Source organism: Austrofundulus limnaeus, unplaced genomic scaffold (assembly GCF_001266775.1).
Source record: "Austrofundulus limnaeus strain Quisiro unplaced genomic scaffold, Austrofundulus_limnaeus-1.0 Scaffold65, whole genome shotgun sequence".
Lineage (NCBI taxonomy): Eukaryota > Metazoa > Chordata > Actinopteri > Cyprinodontiformes > Rivulidae > Austrofundulus > Austrofundulus limnaeus.
Genome location: NW_013952467.1, coordinates 865617 through 877338, shown reverse-complemented (window position 1 = coordinate 877338; position 11722 = coordinate 865617). Strand labels below are relative to the sequence as shown.

Genomic DNA, 11722 nt, shown 5'->3' with positions numbered 1-11722 from the left:
CATTAAAATATTTGAATACTTCAATATTTTTGGAAGGTCATTTATGTATAATAGGAAAAGCAATGGGCCCAGTATGCTACCCTGCGGAACTCTCATGGAACAGGGCAGAGACCCAGACACAGAGCTTCCATGTTTCACAACCTGACACCTATCAGTCAAATAAGAGGAAAACATTTGTATTGCAGATGATGAAAGTTGAAAAGAAATCAACTTTTGTAAGAGAGTATAATGATCAACTGTGTCAAACGCTTTACGAAAATTAATATATACAGCACCAGTTACTTGACCTTTGTTCAAAGCAGCACGTATTTGTTCAGTGAATAAAATTAATGCTGACATGGTTGACCTTGACGTGTGAAAACCATGTTGGCTATTGCTTAGCATATTATTAGCTTCTAGATGCTGAAGTAGTTGATTAAATAATGTTTTTTCAAGTAACTTAGAAAAAATAGGAAGAACAGAAATTGGCCGATAGTTTTAAACTTCTGTTGGGTCACCAGATTTAAAAATGGGAGTAATCTGAGCAAACTTCCAGGCATCAGGGAAAATAGACTGCACAGATGAAGCAGAAAACAATTTTTTTTAACTGTACAGTATTTGTTAAATTCATGTGTTTTTATTTTTTTGAACAAAAATCTAGTTCAGCTATAGAACCAGATAAATTACAAAAGTAATGTTAATTCCTTTTTTGGGGGATTTATATTTAAATATATGACTGCCAGACTAAGAAAAAAAGGCTTTAAACTGTTATTTTTGTCTTTCAGGAGTGGAGGATGGTCAGACCGTCAGAATGCCAGTTGGAAAGAAGGAGATCTTCATCACGTTTCGGGTTTGTGTCCACTGCAGATCTGTCTGCAAAGTCAGAACAGATAGAAATGATCTTGTGTTGATTCATTTAAAATGTTAAGCTGTGACATAAGTTATTGATGTACTATAAAAAAAACAGTGCATGGTATATTGTTTTATGAAATTTTAACTCTTCAGTGCCATTTGTGATTATCCAGGTCCAGAAGAGTCCTGTGTTCAGGAGGGATGGTGCGGACATTCACTCTGATCTGTTCATCTCTGTGGCTCAGGCCATTCTGGGTGGCTCAGCCAAAACACAGGGACTTTATGAAACACTTAATTTGTCCGTAAGTTTAGCTGCAGTCACGTCTTTTACTCAAATTAAAGACAAAGATTCCAATCTTGTACAGTTTAAAAATAGACTGCTTCTTTTTTTTCCTTCAGATTCCTGCAGGTATCCAGGCTGACCAGAGGATCCATTTGATAGGAAAAGGAATTGCTCGTGTTAGTGGCTATGGCTTTGGCGATCACTATGTCCATGTAAAAGTAAAAATACCAAAGTAAGACTCCAAGACATTCACCAGACTGAAAGCTTTATAAAAATGAATACAGGAATGGGTTGTGATATTTTCCAGATGAGGATTTCAAAGTTTTTCCGCAAATCATCTAAAAATAAAATGCTATTTTTTTTTCCAGGACTCTGACAGACAGACAGAGAAACCTTTTAATGAGTTATGCTGAGGATGAGACGGACGTGGAGGGAACAGTGAACGGAGTCACTAATACCAAAACAGGTACCAGCATAAAAACCCAACACGTCTTTCTTACTTAATTATCCGAAGCCTTTTATTGACTTGTTATACATTTCTAATCTACTGGACGAGGGAAACGTGAGATTCTGACATTTCAGTCGATCGATGTAAAGAGTATTTTAACTGAATTCAATTAAAATTGGATTTTACAAAGGGATGTTGTTTTTGATGCAGTACTAATGTTTGATCAGGTGGGGGCAGTATTGGGCAGTATTAGCAGGCAGTTTGAAGCAGAGAAAAGCAGGACAGTTTAAACAGGAGGGAACTTCCTCTCCAAATTTAATCACGACCCCCGTACGCGAAGCGTAAGCGGGAGTCGTATTGTTTTCGTACTGTTTTTTTATTTATTTTTATTTATTTATTATTTATTTATTTATTTATTGTTCAGTGATTTTTGGTCAACCGTAGCACAAAAACGGCTTCACCAATCAACATGAAATTTGGCAGGACTGTAGATGAGTCCGACCTACACTGCGCCAGCCAACGGTTTTACAATAAACCCCATATTTGAGGCGGGGGCTCCTTTCAAAGAGGGGGTGTCAGGACATGCAAAAATGCTTATAACTCAGAAACTGTTCAACATAGAATCTTCAGATTTCTTTTGTTGTTTAGCTCTGATGAGGGCCTATCCATCAGGTCAACTAATGACCCCCCACCCCACCCAAAAAAAAGACCCACCCAAACCACTACAATTTTGGGATGCACCTAGTAGCATGACATTTATTAGGAATAAAGACTTCTGAGTACTGGTGCATTTGTGCGTGCGGGGGTCATTATGTTACAGCTATGCGGTATCTAGATTAGTTAGTAACCAGATAGGACTGCTTGTTTTTCCCCAATGTTTGGCTTAGACTTCCTTTTTTGTGTGTGTGTGTGCTTGTGAAGCTCTGTGGTACTGTTCTTTTTAACTCATCCATTTTTCTAATTGAGAAACAGTTCAGTTTTATGTCCAGCCGTTTTCTGAATTAGTGAACCAGCAGTTCTTAGTTGCTCTTTGTTTCCTTTCAAGGTAAAAGATCTTTCTCAAACTGAGGCCTCTTGAGCAGGTCAGAGGGCAGAGTAAACCAAGGACATCACCATCGCAAAGATAAAAAAGACAGGAATGAGAAATGTTCATTGTTGGTTGAGTCCTGGAGGAGTTTTTGGATGAAAGGTTACACACCGTTCTGCAAAATCCTCTTAAAGAGGCTGAAGGTTTGTCTGCTCTGCTTCTCTGTCAAAGTGGATCTACAGAAGAGGACGTGCCAGTTTTTATCAAATGTACACAGTGTGACAACAAAGACTTGGAAAAGCACTCTCTGTAAGATGGTTTCTGTTTGATGCCTAAACATAAGCAATGGTCCTAGCAGAATTTATAAATGAGAAATTAATTATTGTACTGACAAACACTGCACTTACAGAGTAAAGTTTAATTGGGATTAAATACTGTTAAGTCAATTCTACATGTAACTGTTGTCTTCAGGCCAGAATTTCTCGTTTGTTCTCCATCCCTTTAGGTGAAACAGATTAAATATTCAGACTACGTGAGTATTAATGTTGGAGGATAAAGATGTAGGTCTGGCTTTCCTGAACTGTGACCACCAATAGTTAAATACCTGTTCAAGATGTCTTTTTGTCCTTCAGTTTTTTTTTTCTTAATCACATTTGTACATCAGCTTTTGTGAGAATTCATTCATGTATCATATTAAAGGAAGCCATACAGCTGCAATAAAGTTATGGCCTGGAAAACATCTGTTTTTTTTATGTAATTTGAAGAATTAACACTCAAATATGTTACTATTTAAACAGTTTTATATCACAACAGAGATAATATTCTGAATTCCATGTTTTTAGGTTTAATTTTATTGTTGTTCTGCCAACACAGTTTGACCACTTTAGCATGGCTGCTGTGAAATCAAAAATTAAATTCCCACTGTGTCATTGTACAGCACGTGTCAAACTCAAGGCCCGTGGGCCAAATCTTAACCCGTTACCATTTTACCCGGCCCCAAAGGTGATAATGAAATAGTTTTATGGTTTCTATTTTTGTCGCTGTATTTGGTGCCTTCCTGTCAGAACAGACGGCCAATTTTAAAGCCAAAAAATAAAAAAGAAGTTAGAATTTTTTCAGTGATCTTTGATTTTGGTGTGGAAAGGACAGCAGAGAATCAACTTTAATGATCTTTTGCTGTGTTCTCATATTTTAACGTAAAACAATTAGATTTGGGGGGGGGGGGTGATACCTGATTTTCTACATAGTGATGAAATGTATCTATAAGAAATAGTAACTGAAAAGTTGAGCCACATAAAACAATTTGGAAAAGGAAATTTGTATTTCTATATAAAATAAGTTGTTTTTTCAATAAATATTGACAGAGTGGCCCTCCTTGGACCAAGTTTAGATTTGTTGCCCCCTCGTGTTACTGAGTTTGTCACCCCTGTTCTGTAGAAGCTCTGAAAATTTGGAAATAAAATTTATAGGCTAACAGTTGCTTATTTTCTAAGAAAAAGCTTGCATGTTTACAAAAATCTTTATTCTAGTCCAAAAATAAACACAAGTCAGCATTTTTTGAATGAAGAAAAAAAAATGTTTTATTGCTGGCAACACAAAAATAAAACTACATTTTCACTACAATACAGTAAAAATGCACTAGTTCATAAATAATGCTTCAAGTTAATAGAATAATTGAATGGCGCAAATGAAACGGTCAAATTTTTTAATTAACACAAAACTATTGAAACTTTTTTTTCGTGGCCTGAACTAACTGCACTCCTGGAAAGCACTGAAACGTTCACTCATCATGCTGTTACTAACTAAAACAGAACTACAGTAGGATCTCTGCAGCCCCCGTTTCATTTCATCATGTGCACTCTATTTAAACCTGAGACTCAAATAAAAAATACACCATTGCTTCCATTTCCACACCTGCGATCAAGCAGAAAATGACAATAATGCACATTCATTTGTGAGCACATGCGTTGTGTTAACGCACAGCAAAAAGCACCAGGCGGAAAAATAAATAACATTTTGCCAAAAAAAAAACTGCTTATAAAATACTAAGGAAAAATTAAGACGCCATCCTTTTCATCAAAATAAATATAAAACTTACTGCTAAACTTTAAGTGCAGTCACACTGCAACCAGCAGGCCTCACAAAATGTTTTTATTTAAAGTGGAAAAAACTAAAGTGCCTTTCTTGCACAGTATGGATAATATATGGTTTATTTATTAAGAGAAAAACTAAATTTTAAAAGCTAAACTGAAGCTGTACACTAGAGGTTTATAATAAACCTAAATACTAGATATGTTCACCCATTTCAATTAGCTCTTAACACTATGTCTTTAAAGGAACCGATGTAAGTAAAACTTGAGAAATAAACCGTACAGTTAAACCAACGGGTAGGTTTTAAGCTATCACATAATTCCTAAACTGAGGAACAGTAGAAGAGAACATGCACTAGAAGAAGTTATAATTATACTCATCACTATCAGTTGTATTGTTCATCCTGTACTTAAATAAAAAAAAAGCTCTTTGATTTCCATCACCAGCCTCACAGTACACACATTTGACCTTGGAAACATTTGTGGCTTGATATGAATGATGAAACGGGACAATTTTCAGATTTAAACTGAATCGTACAGTACGTTTTTCTACACATATTTTCGTTTTGTCAATGTATTAAACCTAGATAGAGCCGTCTGACTGACAAAACCCTTCTGTGCAGAACACTTTCATATGTTTACCATGAATTCAGAAGCTAATGTACCATCATATGGTCAATTACAGCGTTGGGGGGAGGAAATGTCACTTCAGTGAAAATCTGTGACAACCATTATGTTGAGTAATTTCATGACAAATACACATGACCTCAATCATTTTTACCCCCACCCACACACACACACACACATATACACACAGCAACAGTGTACCGGGTGAAATGAAAACAATATGTGACTTGCAGCTGTTTAGGAGCTTATTTCCAGTTGGGTTTGGAACAATATGTTTTTAAAGCCTTACGACACACTAAAAGCCCTGCGACAAACATCTGATGTTTCTCCAAGTGCAATTTTGGTTGACAGTACATTTTAAAACTGTTTAAAATGGATTATTTTTGGATACTGTATTATAAAAGTATATCTTGGTTATCCTATTTCCTAAAATGAAAACTTCATTACTTATTGAAAGAGTCAAATGGTGCTATTAATGTTAAAATGCAACTAAAAAAAAAACAGAATGGAAGGATATTGTGTTGGAGGTAGAGAAATTTCAATAAGAATAAAAACAAAAAATTATAAAGGTCCAACACATTGTGTTATTTGAAGCCTGGATCTAAAACCACGACGTTACATCAAAACACACAGGCTTGATTTGAATGTTTGTGTAAAATGGTCAGTTTGTGGACATTTTTCCCCAGTCTTTTTTGTTTTTTAAGTGTCCCTTCTCAGACTGTGACAGTCAGAGCCGGATCACATCAGATACCAGGCAGCCAGTCCAGCGAGGGCAGCAAACCAGGTGGCAAACAGGACCTGTCCTGTCGGGTGGCTGAGAGCAGCCATGGCCAGCCGGCAGAAGTACGCCGTTCCACCTGATGCCGCTACGAACCAGAAGAGACGTGAGTTTAGAGAACAAGGAGCAAGGCTGGAATTCGGGCTTTAAAAACAGAACGGTGCTTACCCATTTTAGCAGCATAATAGGGACATTTGCTGATGTCTCCGCCCATCTCTCCGTGAGCGGGGATGCCGGCGTCTAAAACGTCCTCCTGGATTGTTTTGCCCATCTCCTCTAACTCCTCAAACACCTGCAAGAAGAAACAACAAGTAGATGTTCTCTTACGCTTGTGTTTAACGCAGTCAGGGGAAAATCCTGTGAAACAATTTCATAAAAAAAGGCGGGACAAACTCAGCAAGATGTGAAGGTTTTGGATTGTAAAAACAAACAGGAGAAAAAGCTTGTCTTCAGGAAAAAAAGATAACTAACTAAAACTGTATAATTTATTTTACAAAACTAACTGAAATTATAGAATATCCTTAATTTTAGTGTTTGTCAATTTATTTTGAGCCATGTGGATCTTTTTTGTTTGTCAAATCAAGTAGTTTCACATTAGCTGTGGTCCGTAACAACACTTGTTTACAGTCTGCTGCTGCTCAGCATCGCCTGCTAAATGACGACAACAAAAGTTGGGAGAAAGCGGCGACGTCCACTTTGGGATTTCTTTGAATATGACTGCGAGAAAAAACAAAGCAAGTGTCTTGTAGTGGAAAAAGGTGATAAAACAGGTGGACTACTTCTCAAGGGAAAAACTGCATGAATCAAGCTCACACAAGATGGCTAACTGTGACCGTCTTGACACGCTAGCTTCTCTCAGTCCTGTGAAAAACAAACAGGTAGCACTGGGTTGGAGACAACTATTGTCATTGTCCTAAAATAATCACCCAAGGTTTTTGACAAAATTGAGTTACACACAGTTTAGGAAGGTGTCGCTAAATGAACTGCTTTAACTAGTGACCAAATAGCTGTTGGCTAGTTAACTCACAGGAACATCACAAGCTTCAGGATGCTTTGGCAGATATGTTTATTCAAACTATAAAAAAAAAACTAAACTAAAACTAAGCATTAAAAATGCAAAAAAACTAGCAAATCCACTGTAAAAACTAATTAAAACTAACTGAATTAAAAGGAAAAAATGTCAACTAAATCAAACTAAATTATAATAAAAAATCCAAAACTATTATAACCTTGGTGGTAATTGATCCAAACATACAGAAGAAGCGTTTACTGTAGTAGAACTCCATATTAAATCATCAGTCGGGATCTCACCTCCATGTTGAATTGAAAGGCTTTAACAGCTTCCTCCACCAGCCTCTCCTTCGTCTCCGTGTCCAGGTCCAGCTCATTCATACGACTCCGGTACAGCTGCTTGAAAGCTTTGGCACTGTGAATCCCGTCAAACTGGTAGAACTCCAAACCTTCGCCTGTGGGTGGCAGCTTCAGAGCTCTCTGGGCCACCTTTTTCAGCACCTGGCCCCCCGACAGGTCACCCATGTAGCGGGTGTAGGCGTGGGCCACCAGCAGCACCGGGTCCTCTCGGCCCACCTCGCGGATGCGGTCCACGTAGCGCCGGGTGGCTTGGGAGCAGCTGATCTGGCTCTTCCATTCCGGGCCGTAGAAGTACTCCAGGTCACGAGCCAGAGCTTCGTGGCGGTGCAGCTCTGCAGGGAAATAGAGCGGGGCAAAGTGGGGGTGGTCCTTGTTCCGTTCGATCTCTTCTTCCATGGCAGTGTATGTGTAGTAAAGCGCCACGGCACCAAGCTGGAGAAACAAAAACTTTTGGAATATTTATCTTTAACAGTACCTTTTTTTAAGTACTTCTGGAAAAATCTATTCTTATCTCTTGTTTAATTCTCCTATAAATATTCTGATGTCTCAGTTTAGTTTTCGCTTTCACTTTATTTACCTCTGCTTCAGTTATGCGATCATGAAACTTATTTACAAATCTTATAAAGTATTCTTTAAAGGGCAGATATGTAGCTTAGGTGGGTAAGTAACTAGTTAAAGCTCTTATCAACAGCAGATAAAGGGTGAAAGTGCACTCAGTTTGCAGAGTAATCAGATGAGTCAGGTTAACCAGTGACCAAACAAACAAACCAAAGCTTTGTTCTTCTGTTGGTCCAGGTCTGAGTTAACTTGGCTCATCTGTCAGGAACCACTCACAATTCCTCCAAGCGATAGTGTTCTTTCTTGCTATATGATGCAGGTACAATAAAAGCGACCAGCATCTTTAATACTGAAATTTAACAAGCCTTTACTTTTCTGTATTCTGACCTTGAAGAGCTCCTTGCGAATACGTCCCCTCAGAAAATCTTTCACAAACTGTGTGTTCTCAGCCTTTTCATGAACCTTCTTGGTCCCTGCTGCCAGCATCTCGGACAAGTCTTCTGGACTGGGAAAGAAAACAAATATTGTAAGGGGGAGGAAAAAGTGAGAAGCTTACTGTGTAACCTGTATAACCGCAGAACTATGATTACCTAGCAACCTTACTTTAGTATAAAATGTAAAGTACAACAGAGAGATTTACCTGAGAGGGTTTTCTTTTTCTTCATATCCAGGCCCTGCACCATTGGATACACTTGCTGTTGTTTCCATCTTCGTTGATGATATTTTGGGTTTATTTTATTTTATTTAATAGAAAAAATAAACCTGGAATTCAAACAAAGCTCTGATCACACAAAGAGAGAACAGTACAGAACAGGACATAACCTAGTAAATAAGTAACCCATGATTACAGCAATCAGGCCACACGTTTCAAATGTCTGCTATTGAATTCAAATAATATTAACATCAGAGTAATTTCAAATGGTAATGTTTAGTTAAAACTTTATCAGCTCAAGTTAGACAGCTAAGGCTGTACATTAGGAGGCAGCAAAGACTACTGCTCTCCATTGTTTTCACTGAGATTATCAAAGTAAACATCCACCAGCTGATTTCACCTGCTTTAAGCTGACAAGACCACACGACTCTGTTTGGATAAAAGCTATAGTTTACCTGGTTTACACAAGCTTTTTTTAATATCCAAACAGCTAAATAAAATGCAGCTCATAAAACAAAGGCCTTCTAGTTTTTACCAGAAGTCTCAGAAAATAACTAGCAGATACAAAGACTTTATGCTCTAAAGCTGGCTATTTATTTTAGTCATCCTGACTGAAAATATATAATATTATGTGAAGTCAATCTTTGTCAAAAGCGACAGATGCCAGTAATGTCCAGCAAACTCGGTATGAGCATCCTTTACAACCACAGCTAACTTTTTATGACGAGAATTAAGTCAGCTAAAAAGCTAGCCTACGCAGCATTATCAAGCTAACAAACTCGTTTATCTGATAAGTAACCACATGATATAATGGTAGATTGTCACGATTATTTAGTCATAAAAAAATATTCATTTTCCAAACAGGCGGCAACGCAATTAGAAATTGTTAAAAACAACAAACCTTTTTTCCCCGGTACTAATAAGCGATTTTTTTTTTAAATAAACTAAACCAGGACGCGAAGGTCCCCCGGAACAACAGTACGCTTCCGTTTGTTTCTACCGGTCCTGACGATCACGCACCACTTAACCGGAAGTGTTTGTAGTTTTATGCATCGTAGCTATTAGCAGGTTTATACTGCGCCAAAAGTGGTTAAATTGTTGAATAAAGGCACAAAGTAATTTTATGATGCAATATGTATGTAGCAGCGGTTAATTAAAAAAACGTTTCGTTTAATAATTTTCATCATTGTTTTACTCTTTTTTTTTATTTATAGTTAATTTTTTTTATCTCTATTGGTCCTATTATTCCAATTATTATCCTAATGATCATATTATATTAAAATTATCCTATATGTCTGAAAGGAGTAAAAGCACAATTTTCAAAAGTATTCAACATGTGGCAGAGAGGAGAGGGGCAAAAGAGTGGAGCCAGTGCTGCTGAGCATCAGGGTGAAGGAGCTGTGTGCACCAATCCCTACAGATTGAATACGATTTTATTGTTTAATTAAAATCTATTAATAGAGCAATTTCAAAAGTAAACAACAATTTTAAAAAAAGTTTTTACACGTGGCTCTAATACGCCTGGACATTGAATAAGCTAAAGAAAATGCAAGATACAATTAAAATAGAGTCATTGGACTGTGAAAATTCATAAATAATATAATAAAGTGTCAAAAAATAGTTACCGTTTGTCTAACCTTTTGCTTTGTTGATAAACTAAAAAAATGTCTTTCTTCATAAACTAATTTGTGCATGCTACTTTAGAATTAACAGATCTATGTCATCTAATAATTTTCTAATTGTTTTTGTGCACAAATAATTAATGCCTGCTGTTCATGAATTATGTACACCATCGTTGCTGAACAGATTTATCTGTCAGTGTACTTGAATACATTTGAAAGCTGCCTGTATGTCATAAGTGTGTGCGAGAGAGAGATTGTGTGAGTGCTTATATGCATATGTGCTTGTGTGACTGTCAGTGCCTGCCTGCTATCAGTCTGGTGACCGGCTGTAGTGTCAGATGCTTTATTTGCAGGGCAACAAGGATGGTGGGTGTTGGCTCCTTCCTCTGTAACTGAACCATGGGGAAGTTGGCTGACACGGCGGAGAAGATGACATGATTCACTTCCCTCGAATGGGACCAGCAACCTGTTACCTTCACACAGAAAGTTCTTTGAGAACTACATTTTGTGTGCAAGTAATTAATTTTAGGACAAGGAAGAAACCTTTTTGGATTTATAGATGTAGTAGTATTTTAGTCCAATAAATCTCTATTTATCAACCTCTGTTTCCTGATGCCTTGAACTAAATGTGTGATTGAAACTGTGCCATGGCTGAGGCTCAGACTTTTTCACTGTGTCATTGAAGACATGTAAGGTGATACTGCAAGTGTATTCTGTTTCTAGTTGGATTTTGGTTGCTTTTGTTGCTAGTTTTGGTTATTGTGTGGTGACTGTGCCCAATCCTCCTCATTCTGTCAAACGTCACTGTTTCATAAGCAATTTAGAAGGTTAGATGAGTGATTTGAACATTTTTGTAATGAAATATATTTGATAAAATTATGCCACTTTTGTGATGACTGTTCATGAGGTAACTGGGGCGGGTTCTGATTCATTCCAGTTTTATTGCTCCTCGTCTTGTTATCTTGCAGGTGTTCAATGTGGTCAAAACAACAGCACTATTTTGACCTAATTTGATATTTTCATAAAAGAAAGGTCATTATTGGAAGAATCATGCTCTTCAGACCTTCATTAGCCTTTTAATAATAACATTGGCTATGTTATAATTATACTGACTGGTTGTGCTTGTAAGGTTATAGGTTAAACAGGGGTGGGCAATCCTGGTCCTCGAGGGCCGCAGCCCTGCATGATTTTACTTGTTTCTCTGCTCCAACACACCTGATATGAATGAACAGATGATTATCAGGCTTCTGCAGTACGGAGGACCAACACTGACATAATTAGAAATAAAAGCAGAATTATATAAATAAACAACTAAATAAATACATTTAAAATGTACCAATTAAAATTACAAAGGAGAACTTTATCTCGTGTTTTTTGTTTGAAATGACTTGAATATTTATTTTTCCAGGTTATTATAAATTAGTCTATATATTTT

General features: G+C 37.1%; 2 protein-coding genes across 2 annotated transcripts in view; one reads left to right on the top strand and one right to left on the bottom strand.

Annotated features, from left to right (window-relative positions):
* Positions 1-3326, top strand: part of dnaja3a (DnaJ heat shock protein family (Hsp40) member A3a) — a 10596-nt gene extending 7270 nt beyond the window's left edge. Inside the window, exons 7-11 of the mRNA XM_014010084.1 lie at positions 765-829; positions 1005-1133; positions 1231-1346; positions 1483-1580; positions 2608-3326. Coding sequence (XP_013865538.1) covers positions 765-829; positions 1005-1133; positions 1231-1346; positions 1483-1580; positions 2608-2630 — 431 coding nt within the window. The 3' untranslated portion in view covers positions 2631-3326. The remainder of the gene's footprint in view (positions 1-764; positions 830-1004; positions 1134-1230; positions 1347-1482; positions 1581-2607) is intronic.
* An 825-nt stretch (positions 3327-4151) lies between these two features.
* Positions 4152-9668, bottom strand: hmox2b (heme oxygenase 2b). Its single transcript, XM_014010085.1, has 6 exons — positions 9568-9668; positions 8654-8777; positions 8401-8518; positions 7396-7887; positions 6253-6376; positions 4152-6172 (listed from the first exon to the last, which is right to left on the bottom strand). The coding sequence occupies exons 2-6, from the start codon at positions 8719-8721 to the stop codon at positions 6045-6047; spliced, it is 930 nt and encodes a 309-aa protein (XP_013865539.1). The 5' UTR covers positions 8722-8777; positions 9568-9668; the 3' UTR covers positions 4152-6044.
* Positions 9669-11722: the final 2054 nt, after the last annotated feature.

What these genes read in the sequence shown, in the direction of transcription:
- hmox2b (XM_014010085.1), bottom strand. Translation starts at nt 8,721, where the DNA reads ATGGAAACAACAGCAAGTGTATCCAATGGTGCAGGGCCTGGATATGAA. An exon ending in GAAAAAGAAAACCCTCTCAG is followed by an intron (nt 8,519 to 8,653) that starts GTAAATCTCTCT and finishes TTTCTTTCCCAG; the next exon opens with TCCAGAAGACTTGTCCGAGA. An exon ending in CCTTTCAATTCAACATGGAG is followed by an intron (nt 6,377 to 7,395) that starts GTGAGATCCCGA and finishes TTCTTCTTGCAG; the next exon opens with GTGTTTGAGGAGTTAGAGGA.